The sequence below is a fragment of the Procambarus clarkii genome, chromosome 47 (assembly GCF_040958095.1).
Source record: "Procambarus clarkii isolate CNS0578487 chromosome 47, FALCON_Pclarkii_2.0, whole genome shotgun sequence".
In the NCBI taxonomy this organism is placed as follows: Eukaryota; Metazoa; Arthropoda; class Malacostraca; order Decapoda; family Cambaridae; genus Procambarus; species Procambarus clarkii.
Window position 1 is genome coordinate 22,394,229 of NC_091196.1, and position 13,949 is coordinate 22,408,177.

Sequence of the window (13,949 nt, forward strand, 5' to 3'; positions counted from 1 at the left end):
TTTTCACCTTCTAGTGTGATCTGGTCAACATCTATTTCAACATCAAGGCTTTATTTGATACTTGTACATCTTGGTGGGAGCTAAAAACAACTAATGCAACTAGCTAGTGAGCATATAAAGAAATCAGATTTCAAGATGTGAGAGTTAGACTATTAATGCCACCAGACTAAACGCAGAGTTGGGCGCTACAACAAATATTCCATTGAAGAAGAAATAAAAATAATTCTATGATTCTCCCCGCTGCACCCCAAGTCCAACCCCCCCCCCCCCCCATCATTACCCCCTTGGAATCTTCTCCCCCTCACCCCCCACCCCCCCCTGCCTGTCACATGTACCCGGTGACATTTGAACGAGACAGTTGATCGAGACACGGTCGAGACAGTTGAGTGAGACACGGTTGAGAAAGCTGGGATTGAGACATGGTCGCAATATTCAGCGTTCATCTATTGCTTTTAAGTTCATTGTAATAAAACTTGTGTTGGCTGCAATGAGTTCTAGACTCGAGACTCTTCGACGCGTTCCCTCGCTGGAGTCATTAAGACTTAATTCCCAGTCATTCCATTTAACTTAAAAGTTCGCGGGTTGGACATGTATATGAGTGGGATTGGGTGGTTATAGATAGGAGCTGCCTCGTAGGGGCCAATAGGCCTTCTGCAGTTGCCTTTGTTCTTGTGTTCTGAAGCCCTAAGAACACTATTGAGGAATATGGCTTCAAGTTCGTTAGCGATTTAATGAGGTTTTGTTATTGTACTATTACAACGAGTACCTGCATGTTGAAGGGATATTTTGACGGAAATAATTTGAGTGTAGAGAAATTATTAGTTTCCTATGATTATTGGAGCAAGTAAAACAGAAGAAAACCGATGCTGAATGGATGTAGTGCGTTATTTTATTTAGAAGGAAGGGAGACTTGTTCCAAATCATTAAGGTTAAAACTTCTGTTTGGGCGCAAAGTGGGCTGGGCGCTTCTTTCCTGGACTGTGATAGGTTTAGTCACGACTCTTGGGCAGATGAATTCGAAGCATCTGCAAGAAAATTGGTATTATGGTTCCTAACGTTGATGAGAAGAGCATCCATCCATGTTTCGTTGTCCTTAAAAAAAATTTATGACTAGAAATTTGGACGTCAAATTCTACTTACAATATGAAAACTATAAATATTGAAACACTGTTTTAGCCTGTTGCCAAATGTTACACGTTTCCCGTCAGAGATTCTCTGATTTTCAGTTTTTTGTTTGGTATGATTTTATGAGATTAAAGTTTGTTACAAAGAATGAGCAGCGTGGTCAGTGATGGCGCTAACGGCACGTGAACAGTATATTGTTCTAGGCACTTTCTTCTCAGCCAGACAACTAATACCATGTCGCTGTAGTTGCAGTATTCATTCACATTTATACTTGTCGATTTAATCCAGTTTGGCACTTTAAATTTAGATGTAAATTTACTTAGAATTGTGAAATTTTCGTCTAATTTATTTAAGGCAATTATGTCCCAATTACTTAACCTTCAAGTTTTTTCCATGAAGATATTCAAGAATGTTTGCCAAATTACTCCACCTTCCTGCATATTATTTTGGTTGACCAAAGCACAGTACTAGCGAAGATTAACAGTAGACCTGATAACGTTCACTCTGTCTCCATGTCGGTCCTCCTTTTGATCTCCAGCAAATATTTACTATATGTAGGTTAGTTAGGCTTTTTATTATTATTATTCCATGTGTAGGGGGGGGGGCGTTATGACTCTAGACTCATTGGATGGTTCCTTGCTTTGTTTTCACCCTTCAATACCGTCATTCTTGGAAATAGTGTTCAACAGCCCTCCCAGTTTGTCATTTCTTTTAGACGTTTTACGTGTATTAATTTTTTAACTTTATAGTTTGAGAGAGCCGTAGCTGTGGTAGAAAAGTCACAATTATTTTCTCTGTTCGTGAAGATAATAGTTCCTTTGTTACTTCTGCTAGTCTTATAGTTTTAAATAGTTTTTTTTCTATTTTCACTTACCCTTGTAGAGATATTGTAAGATGTTTAAATAGTCTCGCTGTCTATTGCATCGGGGTATACACATCGGGAGGTACTCCGCTTCTCAGTTTCACAGACCTCACTCCCCCGCTGTCACTGAGAAAAGCATCAAGGTACTGTTGACATTCCTGTTACAGGCCCGCTCCTGTGCCAGGTAAGTCCACTACGGGCTCACCACAGCCCGTGCTACTTGCAACCTTTGGTTGCGAGCAGCTGAATCTAAAAAACATCAACAACCTGTTGACATTCATCTAGGGCAGTGGGGCGCCGGCCACCACCAGCGTCAAGGTGGTGTTGATAACAGCCTGAGCGCATGATGGGTCACGCGCCTCCACTCCCCCACAACACTTCTGGGCTGCCCCCTGGCTCCAGTCTATCACCTAATCTAGTCCTTGCGTCATTTTGTAAATCTCCAGTTTACAACCGCATTTACCCATTGCACGATTTCCCCATGTGACCGATGAACTCCCGTTTTAGTTTAGTTCATTTATTATGCACCCCATACACACCTTGTGGGGGTTAGTGGAAAGGGTTACAGAGGCACATAATGGGCTCAGGGACTGAACCCCACATTTCATTTAGCTAAGCAAGTTACAATCTTGATGAGCTAGTTACAAAATTCAATATAAGTCGTCACATCAACAATGGGTTCGAGATCGACCACAAGTACAGGTTCTAAATTAAGCAACTGACATATGTGGAGAGCTAGTGTCAAAATTTATATGTTTGTCCTGCACACCGTCCCCCATCCAGTGGGCAGCGGTGGATAGGTTACAATCACTCCGTTACTACCTACAGTTAGCAAACTGAACTCCCGGCAAGACAAAATGTTTTGAAGTGTAGTAGCGAGGCCACCACGACTTGCTGGGCCCAGGTGGGGTGGCGAGGGAGCCGGCACCTTAACTTGCTGTCCAGAGAGCAGTGTATTAAAAACAAAAGGGACAATACGTTCAACTTCCCGGCCACAAACTCACTACACTGTCTTCTGCAAGACGCAACGGTGCTTACAGTCTAGCAGAGACCGCTTCAAGGAGTCCTCACAGCTTCACCTATACAAAGATGTCAAGTAGGCCGCTATCCTCAACCTAGATTACACCACACTGAGCAATCATTCGTCTTGCCAACCCCATTTCACACCCCACAACTCCACCCCCCTTCTACAAGCCTCCATCCCCGCCCCCCATTAGCACACAGTTCCTTGTACCCCTTCCCCACCAACCCACTCAAATGAAAAAATATATAAACTTGTCAAACAGCGCCGTAAATCCCTCGTGAACCAATAAACTCTGGAAAATAACAAGTCACATTCAATAACATTCTTCAGCCGTAAGGCAGCGGACAACACAGCAGAAATCTAGGGCAAGATTCATGAAGCAGTTACGTAAGCACTTACGAACCTGAACATCTTTTCTCAATCTTTGACGGCTTTGTTTACAATTATTAAACAGTTAATGAGCTCCGAAGCACCAGGAGACTGTTCATAACAATAACAGTTGATTGGGAAGTTTTCATGCTTGTAAACTGTTTAATAGATGTAACCGAAGCCGTCAAAGATTGAGGCAAGATGTACACGTTCGTACTTCCGTAACTGCTTTGTGAATCTGGCCCCTAGCCTTCTCGACTATAAAACATTGTTAACAGCGTAGAGGCAGGTTGGTGAATTACCGGCAATAGTAGTACAACTACTCGCGGTTACCCAATTATCCGAGTTAACGAGTGAACAGCAACAGCAGTGCTTGCCTATGTGAATATGGCGAGGCAAGATCTAGCGTTTGATACCGATTGATTGATTGATAAAGATTAAGCCACCCAAGAGGTGGCACGGGCATGAATAGCCCGTAAGTGGTGGCCCTTTTGAGCCATTACCAATAGATGATACTGGAGATCTGTGGAGGTGCGACTGCACCCTGCGTGACGGGAGATGTCTCCCTCTTGATACCCTGTCACCTAGTCTTTTATACCTGGTGGGCTAATGTCTATCTCTATCCACATTAACGTTATTATATTTTATGGATGGAAGTTTCTTCAACATTATAAATAATACCGATTTATAATAGCAAGAGAAACTGACATTAATGTACGCTCAGAGCATAAGTAAGCGTTAAGGAGTTTATTATTATTATTATTATTATTTTCTACCACAGACGTGGTCACACATTTACAATGCTAACCAGCATATATACATTTTCTTCTGTCCTCCATGGACAGGGTTAGAGATGTGTTAAACATATAGTTCAGGGACTTATTGAACAGTTAAAGAGCATTGGAAGGACTAGCGCAGGTGGTTAAGCGAGTACGAGCGCAGGGGGTCATGTACGGTAGAGACTGTACAGCAACTGGCACCGACTCCACTCCTCAAACCACAAAGCGATCGCATGACCTAGTAACAGCTCTTCTATAAGACAAATCCATCTCAATACTTCTGGCGCTCAGGAGACACGAGAACACCCTCTCACTCCCAGCTACTCTTGCACAACCGCACAAACAAGAACGCACAAACAAGAACGCACAAACAAACTACACATTAAACTATACAAGTACACCAAACGACAAAACCAAACATCTACATACCCACAATATCCCAATAATTAAGCCAGACACCAAAATAACCACACGAAACACTAAAAAAAAAAAAAAAAAAAAAAAAAAAAATCCAAGAGGAACCCGTGAATCACAAGGGCGCTGGAAAGAGAATGTAATCATCAGCCTAGAGAATGTGTTGTCAGTATTACCAACTCCTGCAGCCTCACTTCAACACACACACACGCGGACCCGGCGCTAAGCTGGCAACACTTCACCACCACACTCTCCCACACCCACATGTTGTGAAAAGCTCCACAAACACACTACAGTTTGTTTATGTCCGTAAAGGCGGACACAAACATGGAAGTTAGGAGAGGGGGAGACAAAATAAAAATACGAACGAGAAGGGTGGAGAAAGGAAGAGCCAGACAATAACACGAGATACCATATCCTCCTGTTTTGATAGTATTTTTTTATTGTGTGGACCATCGTACATATATTAACGTAATGATCAATTAAATAATAGGATTTGTTGAGGGTTGAGAATAGTAAGATTCACTTCATAAAAGTCTGGAATAAATAAAACCAAAAAACCAAACACTAATATTCCTAAGCCTAGTATAGCACACACGTATATACGGTATTAGGCCTCAGACGGCACTGAATAGTTAGATTAGGTTTTATTCCCACCAAATACAAAACCTTTTCCGGTCTGACCAAATTCATTAGTACCAAACCCTACTTTACACACACAGATCACACTAACGTGATGCATCAAATGAACAAATCCACAAGGGGCCGTGACGAGGATTCGAACCTGCGACCGGGAGCATCGCAGTAGAACTTCGGTTTTAACCCTTTTAACCCTGTCGTAGTTCAGTCGATTAAGGCAGTGTCTGGGATGCTCCCGGACGCAGGTTCGAATCCTCGTCACGGCCCTTGTGGATTTGTTCATTTAAACCCTACTTTCTAATCGTTCATTACGTCAAAACACACACACACACACACACACACACACACACACACACACACACACACACACACACACACACACACGTACGTACGTACGACGGTCCACACGGTGACAAACGGGTACCATCTAAACAGGAGGATAGACAGCAAGAGACTAGCCCAAGAGCCGGGACAGGACGCGACAACACAGGTCCCCCGTAGAGACAAATGTTACCTGTACGGCTCGTCCTCCCACGGGTCTGGCGGCTCATCCTGGTAATAGAAGCTGTGAGGGGGAATAAAAGCGAAATGTGTCAACGTTGCTGTATCTGGAGCCTAGGGCCAGAGTGATCGTGAGTGAGTGAGTGAGTGAGTGAGTGAGTGAGTGAGTGAGTGAGTGAGTGAGTGAGTGAGTGAGTGAGTGAGCTTACGAAGCCCATCTTTCCACTATCATGTCGGCTTAATCTATATTTATTAAACAGTTTACAGGCATGTAAGCTCCGCAACTGAAGTTTATTATTTACAACCTCGTAGCGCTTCAGAGTTTATAAACCGTCAAATGCAAAATCGCCATGACTGAGGAAAGATGCACAGGTTTCGTAAACGCACATTTAAATACTTTATGAATGCTGGCCCAAGATATTTGTTAAAGTAGGACTAAGGAAGAAATATTAAATCTGAAAATGTAGTGATTTCGTGTTAAAACATGCAGGTTATAAGAGGAACAGGTTAGTTAATTATTACATAGTTAATAAAGACCAATGTTAATTTTCTTGAAGCACAAACACAGGTGACTAGGAAGCCAGCCCCTTGCCAGCAGACGATCGCATCAACATTTGGTTGAAATGATAAACCAAGGAAAACCAAAGTTGCAATTTCTCTGAAAGAAATTCGTGTTAGTAAGCACGAAATAAACACCCAGAGGAAATGCATAAAATGCCTATGTGAATATGGCGAGGCATACATAGACGTTTATTGTTTGTGATGTGTGCCTATGTATGTATTAACACGATGTACTGAACGGGGTGAGAATAGCTTGAGCTACCTCATCCCTTTGTATGTATTTTACCTCAATAAACTTATTTCAATTTCAATTCTAATAAACACCTTCAGAGACGGCAACAATCACAAGCGCCCAGATAGGCTGCATGGGTCTGGACACGTTGCTAGGTCCCCTCCTGTCCCCTCGCGGCTCCACTCTGTTCTCTTAAAAATTAAACTTTTGTCTAACCAGAAATTTACTAACCCGAACAACCAACCTATCGAGGCCGATACATTAGAAAAATGTAAAAGAGGAAACTGGCAAGAGCCATGAGGATGATTCGAAAGCTCATTTGGTAATTCCCATGCCAATCATTTGGCACTGAAGCCCAAACAGGATTTCACACAATGCCACCAAACACACTGGCTCTGATCGAGTAGTTTTACCTTCAAAAGGGTCATTAAAAGATGTTCCCAATGATTGTTAAACTGTGCAAGCAAAAAAGTAACTGGGGAAACAAAAGTTCAAAAGCTCGGTTAGAGAAGAGAGGAGCCAGGCATTGGTGTACTCCCTCACGACAGACGAAGAGGATGGTGGTGGTGGTCTATGCCAGTAAGATTGATAAAGATTAAGCCACTCAAGAGGTGGCACGGGCATGAATAGCCCGTAATATGCCAGTAAGCTGCTGCTGCTGTTTTAGATTTAGCTACTCAGAACGCAGTGTCCATGTAGCACGGGCTATGGTGAGCCCGTTAAAGCCAGTAAGCTGTGTTAAGAATGATATATGCCAAAACCTGGTGTGGTGGGCGCGGTCCTCCCCGCCGACGACGTTCACTCCGCCAGCGAGAAAGTAGATGAGTTGTCACTTGTTCACTAGAAAGTAAAAGCTGGTGGAAGGCTTGCACCATTATCTTGGTTGAATTACAGCGCTAAACGACCTGGATGAGATCAATACAATAACCGGACACAAAAACGATATTGTTCCGTCATGGCGCACAGAACGCTCACAGGAAAGTAAATGCACGAGTATAATACTCCATCTAGATTTTATTTTCCAAATAAAATTTTAGAAAAATCGAGGCTGTGAACCCACTTCTAGGTACGCCCCCACGTGACTGCCCGATGACTCTTGGAGATAACCTGAATAAGAGATCACACAACGATAACTAGTGATAAGATACGACAAATGCAGCTTCAACAAAGGTAATGAATTATATTGGTGCAACCAACGTCAGCATCGGAGACCTGACGAATGCTGCCACACCACACACCCTTGCTGAAGTAGTCGCTAATGAAGGGGGTAGGCAGAAGCGGGGTGGGGGGAAAGGGGTGGGGAAAAAGATATAAAACACAGACGAAGAAATGGGAGGAGTTACGGGCTATTCATTCCCGTGCCACCTCTTGGGTGGCTTAATCTTTATCAATCAATCATGGGAGGAGGAAATGATTCGGTAGCAGAAGGAACGGACTAAAATACATTGACCTAAATAAATCGGATTAATTCTACCGATCCTCTAAAGGGTAAATGATTACATCACCCCCCCCCCCCTCCTAGCTACACGTAACCCGCCTGGTGACGGGAAGGACAACTCCATCTGCCAAATCCCCAAACTTGTGAACACTGAAGGAAGGGTACACGGGAAAGGGGGAGAGGGGTTGAGAGGACGTCAAGAGATGGGGGGATGTTTCGACATGAATAACACAACCCGTTCTTAAAAAGAAAAATGAGAGTACCTATAGCGACTGTGGGTGGAAATTTACAAAATACGAACTGTTGCAACCCGTTCTAAGATCCATTTAGAACTTTGCAGATGGTTGAAAACCCAACAATCAAATTTAACGTTTCCTAGGCCTGATACAGTACATATATGTACTAACTTAGGCTAAGATTGCTTATGCTAACTTTAGGATGGTTAAGGCGTGGTGTAAGTTTCTATGCCCTTAAGAATTCCACTCCTACAAAAGGTGGAATTTACACACACAAATCACAATAACCTAATGCATTAAATTTACAAATCCACAAGGGCCGTAGAGATTCGAACCTACGTCCGAGATCATCCCAGACGCTGTTTTTATCGACTTCGTAGCTCAGTCGATAAAGGCAGCGTCTGGGATGATCTCCGACTTAGGTTCGAATCTTCGTCACGGCCCTTGTGGATTTGATCAAAGGTGGAATTTGTTGGGCACAAGTACAACATTTTGCACATTCCAATCATAGTAACTATGGACATTTATTTATGTGGAGGAAGGGTTGGAATAATGAGAGACGGACCTGGAGGCGCGGGAGACCTCGTCCCACTGGTCGTCGCGGTAGTAGCCGTTGCCCACGCCGTTCATGTCGCTGCGTCCTCACACCCTGCAACACCAGAGCATACATGAGGTCACCTCACACTACATTACGGGCTATTCATGCCCGTGCCACCTCTCGGGTGGCTTAATCTTCAATCAATCTCACACTACAACACAACCGCCCGCCACACTTCCATCCAGGACGCGTCGCGGCAACACCCCCCCCCCCCAAAAAAAAAAGTGCAGCACTTTATCTAAAATGATAAAATTATATAATATACTAAATAATAATTTATAGATAATAATACTAGATAATTTTCTCCAAGGAGTGCCGGACCAACCGGGCTATGGTGGATATGTGGGCCTGAGGGCCGCTTCAAGCAATAGCCTGGTAGCCAAGCTCTCTCGAGTCAAGCCTGGCCTCGGGCCGGACTTGGGGAGTAGAACAACTCCCAGAACCCCCATCAAGCAGGGATCAAGCAAGCAGTTATGCTGCAAGTGGTATATTACACTTGTGTAATATATTAGGCCTAGATTTAAGTCCTATACCGCTTTATCTGCCAATTGGATACACTGGAATGTTTGCTAAAAGTTCATATTTTGTACATAAACCATATCGTTTTAAGTACTGTCTTGACAAGAGCATCAGTTTGTTGTTTAATACTGACTACTTACCAATTAACTAAAATTGCTAGGGGAATATTTCGCTAATAAAGGATTCTTGCGTGAATGCAATCGTGCAGCAGTAGTCATGTTAATGTCATGAAAATGCTATACAATTTGACAATTATCCGATTCCATACATACAAGTGACATGTATACAGACAGACACACGTACGTACATTATATATATATATATTATATATATATATATATATATATATATATATATATATATATATATATATATATATATATATATATATATATATATATATATATATATATATATATATATATATATATATATATATATATATATATATATATATATATATATGTGTGTGTGTGTGTGTGTGTGTGTGTGTGTGTGTGTGTGTGTGACGATAATCTCCTTCAAGAGATTGAGCCTGCTCTTCCCTCCAAAAGACGTCGATATAAACATCTATATAAAACTACTATGGAAGAAAAATCCAACAATGACAACACCAGCAAGGTTTGCCAGAGCGCAAAACGTATGCAGCCAGGAACACCTGCTCCACCTCAAACCGCCAAACTACCTGTCTTGTCTCCTGCTCGTCGCTGATTGGCTGCAGGTCCGGCTGCAACTGCACTCTACCCACCATACTACTTGATGTCTGGGGCCGCCACGACCTCAGTCTTCAGAATATCCTGTGCTTTCGACAAGTTAACACGTCTCGTTGGTAGACTAAGCCCCAGGCTTACGTGTACTAAGAGAAGTGATAGCTTGAAGCCAATATTCCGGCACCTATTTACTTTGTTTGCCATACACTTGTTATTTGTTCACTTGTCTTAACGTAACTTTTCATTTTGCCATTTGATTATTCTTATTACTTTGATTTTATTATACGAATTTGTATGTCCATTTTATTCATGTTTTGCTTTCTTTAACGTAATTAAAATTTCATTGTTAAAATTTACTTGTGTTTTGTGTGTCTTCTCCTTACCTTACCACAGACGAAGTTCCAGATTTTCTATTTTTTTTTCTATATGTGACGAGGCCATACCCCTAGCTTTTGAACAGCCGAACACCAACGCGTTACCGTCACAATATACATACATGTACACAAATACATACAGATCAATCTTTTTACATCACGTGATTCAACAAGAGGCTCACAACAGTCACCATACAAGGCAGTTTACATGTATGGCGAGTCACACAGTTACTAATCCTGCTCCACACCCACCCAACTGGGCGGCAACTTTACAGCACCTCTCGTACACCAACATACTTCTGCAAGACTGTAATCAAGAGTCTGTACATGTACTAACCCAAGCCATACACAATTACTTTATAGTTTATACACTCATTCCCTATCCCAAACACGCGTCCAGTCCAGCCCTCCCCAGCCCGCGGGAGCGTGAGAGCACAGCTGGGGATTGTGTGCCGCACAACACAATCTTGAAACAATTGACATCCTGAGTTAGAAAATTGGCAGGCGAGGTAGGAAGGTTTGGCGAGAGACTGATGGGGTTTAAGGAGGAGGTGAGGATGGGATAGGATGGGAAGCATCAGAATTCTCCCCCACCTCGATCTCACACACACACACCCTGTGGCCTGTGGCCTCGATCTGACGCCTCCAGGCGACACACACCTACACGTGGAGGAGGGACACTCCTCCTCCAGGTGTGCTTTGGTCCATCACAGTACGCGGCGCCCATAATAAAAACATGAACAACTGCACTGGAAGCACTCCCCCCCCTCCCCCCCCCCCCCCCAACACCCTGACCAGCGTGTGAGCGTCAGTAACTATGTATACGCTGTATTCCTCGTTACAAGATATGGCCATGTATACACACTTATTGTTGCGATAATAATAAGACATTAATACTATAACTTGGTCCATCGTGCACGATGCTTTGACCATTCTGCAGGCCCACATGTCCATTACAACCTGACTTGTCCTGTACTTCCTGCAGCGACTATCTAGGTCTTTATTAACACTACATTCTTATTCCGCCAATTTGTCTTATGAGAAGATATCAAAGAGGATAATAAGGTGGACCTTAAAGAGCCGAGGATTTGTGATGCTGACACAGTGTTTTCTGATTATACCTCTGGCACGAACTCTTCACCCAGTCTATCCTGCATGTTATATCATCTCTCGCTCAAGTATGGCATTTCAATATCCACCGTGTATATACATGTATTGTGTGATGCCGCTCGTCTCCTTTCCAGCGAAGATATGTTGAGTGCTTTGAGACAGTTGGAGTACAAGGTACCTGGCTGAAGTCAACAACTACACTCCATGAAGGAATTTAGGTCAGACACCGTCTAAGCCAGCGAGCAGGACCATGAAGGGTGTTGACCAGACGTGCCAGAGTACTGCCAACCGATGAGCAAGTGACCTTCAGCGAGGCACACCACCTCAGACAGTCTGCACTACACTGGACCTCAACCGCCGCTCTCAGAATGTTTGGTAATATGTTCATTGTTTGTGATGTGTATATATGTATTAACACGATGTACTGAACGGGGTGAGAATAGCTTGAGCTACCTCATCCCTTTGTGTGTATTTTACCTCAATAAACTTATTTCAATTTCAATTCAATTTCAATCGCCGCTCCTTAGGTGATGTCCTAAGCCCAAACTGTCCAGGACAAGTCACCAAGCCTTAGGGATTCCACTTCCAAAACCTGTGCATTTTTCAACAAGAATGGCGGCACTGTTTATATTAAACAGCTTACGAGTTTCAAAAATTCATAATCCAAGATTGTTAAAAAAAAGGCAGGCTCTTGAGAGCTTCATAGCTCATTAACCGTTTATTAAATGTAAACAAAGCCTCAGGTACATCTTTACATGTCAATTAGGCGAGCCGCTAACATTTCTATTTCGATGATATTGGGCCCTTAGGTTGCGTATACGTCAAACCGCGACGCACTATTAGGATGACGGGTTGCAGTATTATCAAGCAAACACAAAGTATATACCTAAGCAACAAATATTTCTCAGATTCATAAATAAAACCCTTTACCAACAATTCTGATGGAGAAAAACCACACAAAACTTACATAACTGTTCATATTATGAAACAAAGTCCCACACGACCTAATCACTGTGGTTACGGGTCACAAAAACTATGACAATACTCGACCTATCTGATAAGATACAAAGCGATAGATTAATATATTTATATATACATACACCCATATACTCTCAAACAATCCCCCCCCCTCTCACCCCACTCACATGCTAGAGCACACGTAAGTCAACACAATGGGTTCACCAAATATTACATACAGACTTACTAGAGGCGAACAAAGTCATTTGTGCCAACACCAGCCTAATGATGTTAGAAGCTTCGACTCTAAAAGCCAGTAGTATAATTTGTGCATGGTATAATCTCAACATGGCTAAAAACTAAAGTGACGACATTTCGGTCCGTCCTGGACTTGTAACAAGTCCAAACTGAGAGGGAAGAAAGCCATTACAAGGCAGGGGAAGAGCCGAGGTGAGAGGAAGCGAGGTGTAAGTGGGGGGGAAAAAGTCAAGCAAGAAGACTGAGGAGGAAGGGGGAGGAAGGCACTGGAGACATCTCCCGTCAGTCACGCAGGGTGCAGTCGCACCTCCACAGGTCTCCAGTATCAGCTTTTGATACTGGTAATGGCTCAAAAGGGCCACCACTTACGGGCTATTCATGCCCGTGCCACCTCTTTGGTGGCTTAATCTTAATCAATCAATCATCAGGGGAGGAAGGACAAACTACACTGGTAGGACGGAGAGGGTGGAGAGGCAAGTCACAGCATGCTTCATAAGAGGATTAGAACACAACCATGTACAGAGAAAGACAAAAGTTATCACCAAAGCCAAGACGAACGTTCGTGTTGGGCACGTGAATGAAAGCCGATTCAACAAGACCGTTTCTCCGTAGACACGAAGCCGTTAAGATTTTATTTGGAACAAAACCATTCCAAAACTACTGGAAACCCTAGCATGACCGAAGACAGCCTCGTTGGTGTCACCAAGTTTAACACTTCTTGTGCGTTCCTGATATCGGGTCATTAAGAGTACGCGACCAGTTTCACCAAAGTAGTGGAAAGGACAGGAGAAACAGGAAATTGAATAAGCACCACCAGCACTGGAAGCAGGAGTGTTCAACCATTTGGGCCATCGTAGGAGACCAAATGAGGCACGTCCCCGGGTTGGCCATCTCTTGCTGTGAACAGTGTTGTGAAGCAAGTACAGGGAGTGCCGTTATAACAACGCCTCGTAATAACAGAGGACACGATGAGTGTCGGCGCTTGTGAAACGAACAGCATGTAGTGGTGATTGTGGCAGTAACCGACTCTGGTTGCATAATCCGGTTCTAATGGCAGCTGTAATTGTACAAAATGGTGGTTGTGGTAGCATTAACTATAAATTGATTGTAATGTCGTCGATTTTGCTAGAAAGGACGAGAGGTTCGTAGCGAGATTCATTGATTGAGGAAGATTAAGCCACCCAAGCGGTGGCACGGGCGTGGCAGCACGTGTTAGATTTTTGGAGTGAATGTGATCTTTGGT

General features: G+C 43.2%; 1 protein-coding gene across 6 annotated transcripts in view; it reads right to left on the minus strand.

Annotated features, from left to right (window-relative positions):
• Positions 1 to 13,949, minus strand: part of LOC123762902 (epidermal growth factor receptor kinase substrate 8) — a 137,047-nt gene that overhangs the window by 105,999 nt on the left and 17,099 nt on the right. For 4 of the 6 annotated variants that reach the window (XM_045749660.2, XM_069302096.1, XM_045749661.2 and 1 more), the window contains exons 2-3: positions 8,746 to 8,829; positions 5,727 to 5,777 (exon numbers count right to left, since the gene is read on the minus strand). In XM_045749660.2, the coding sequence (XP_045605616.1) occupies positions 5,727 to 5,777; positions 8,746 to 8,810 (116 nt within the window). In that variant the 5' untranslated portion in view covers positions 8,811 to 8,829. The remainder of the gene's footprint in view (positions 1 to 5,726; positions 5,778 to 8,745; positions 8,830 to 13,949) is intronic. The other 2 variants (XM_045749665.2, XM_045749663.2) reach the window with 1 other exon arrangement.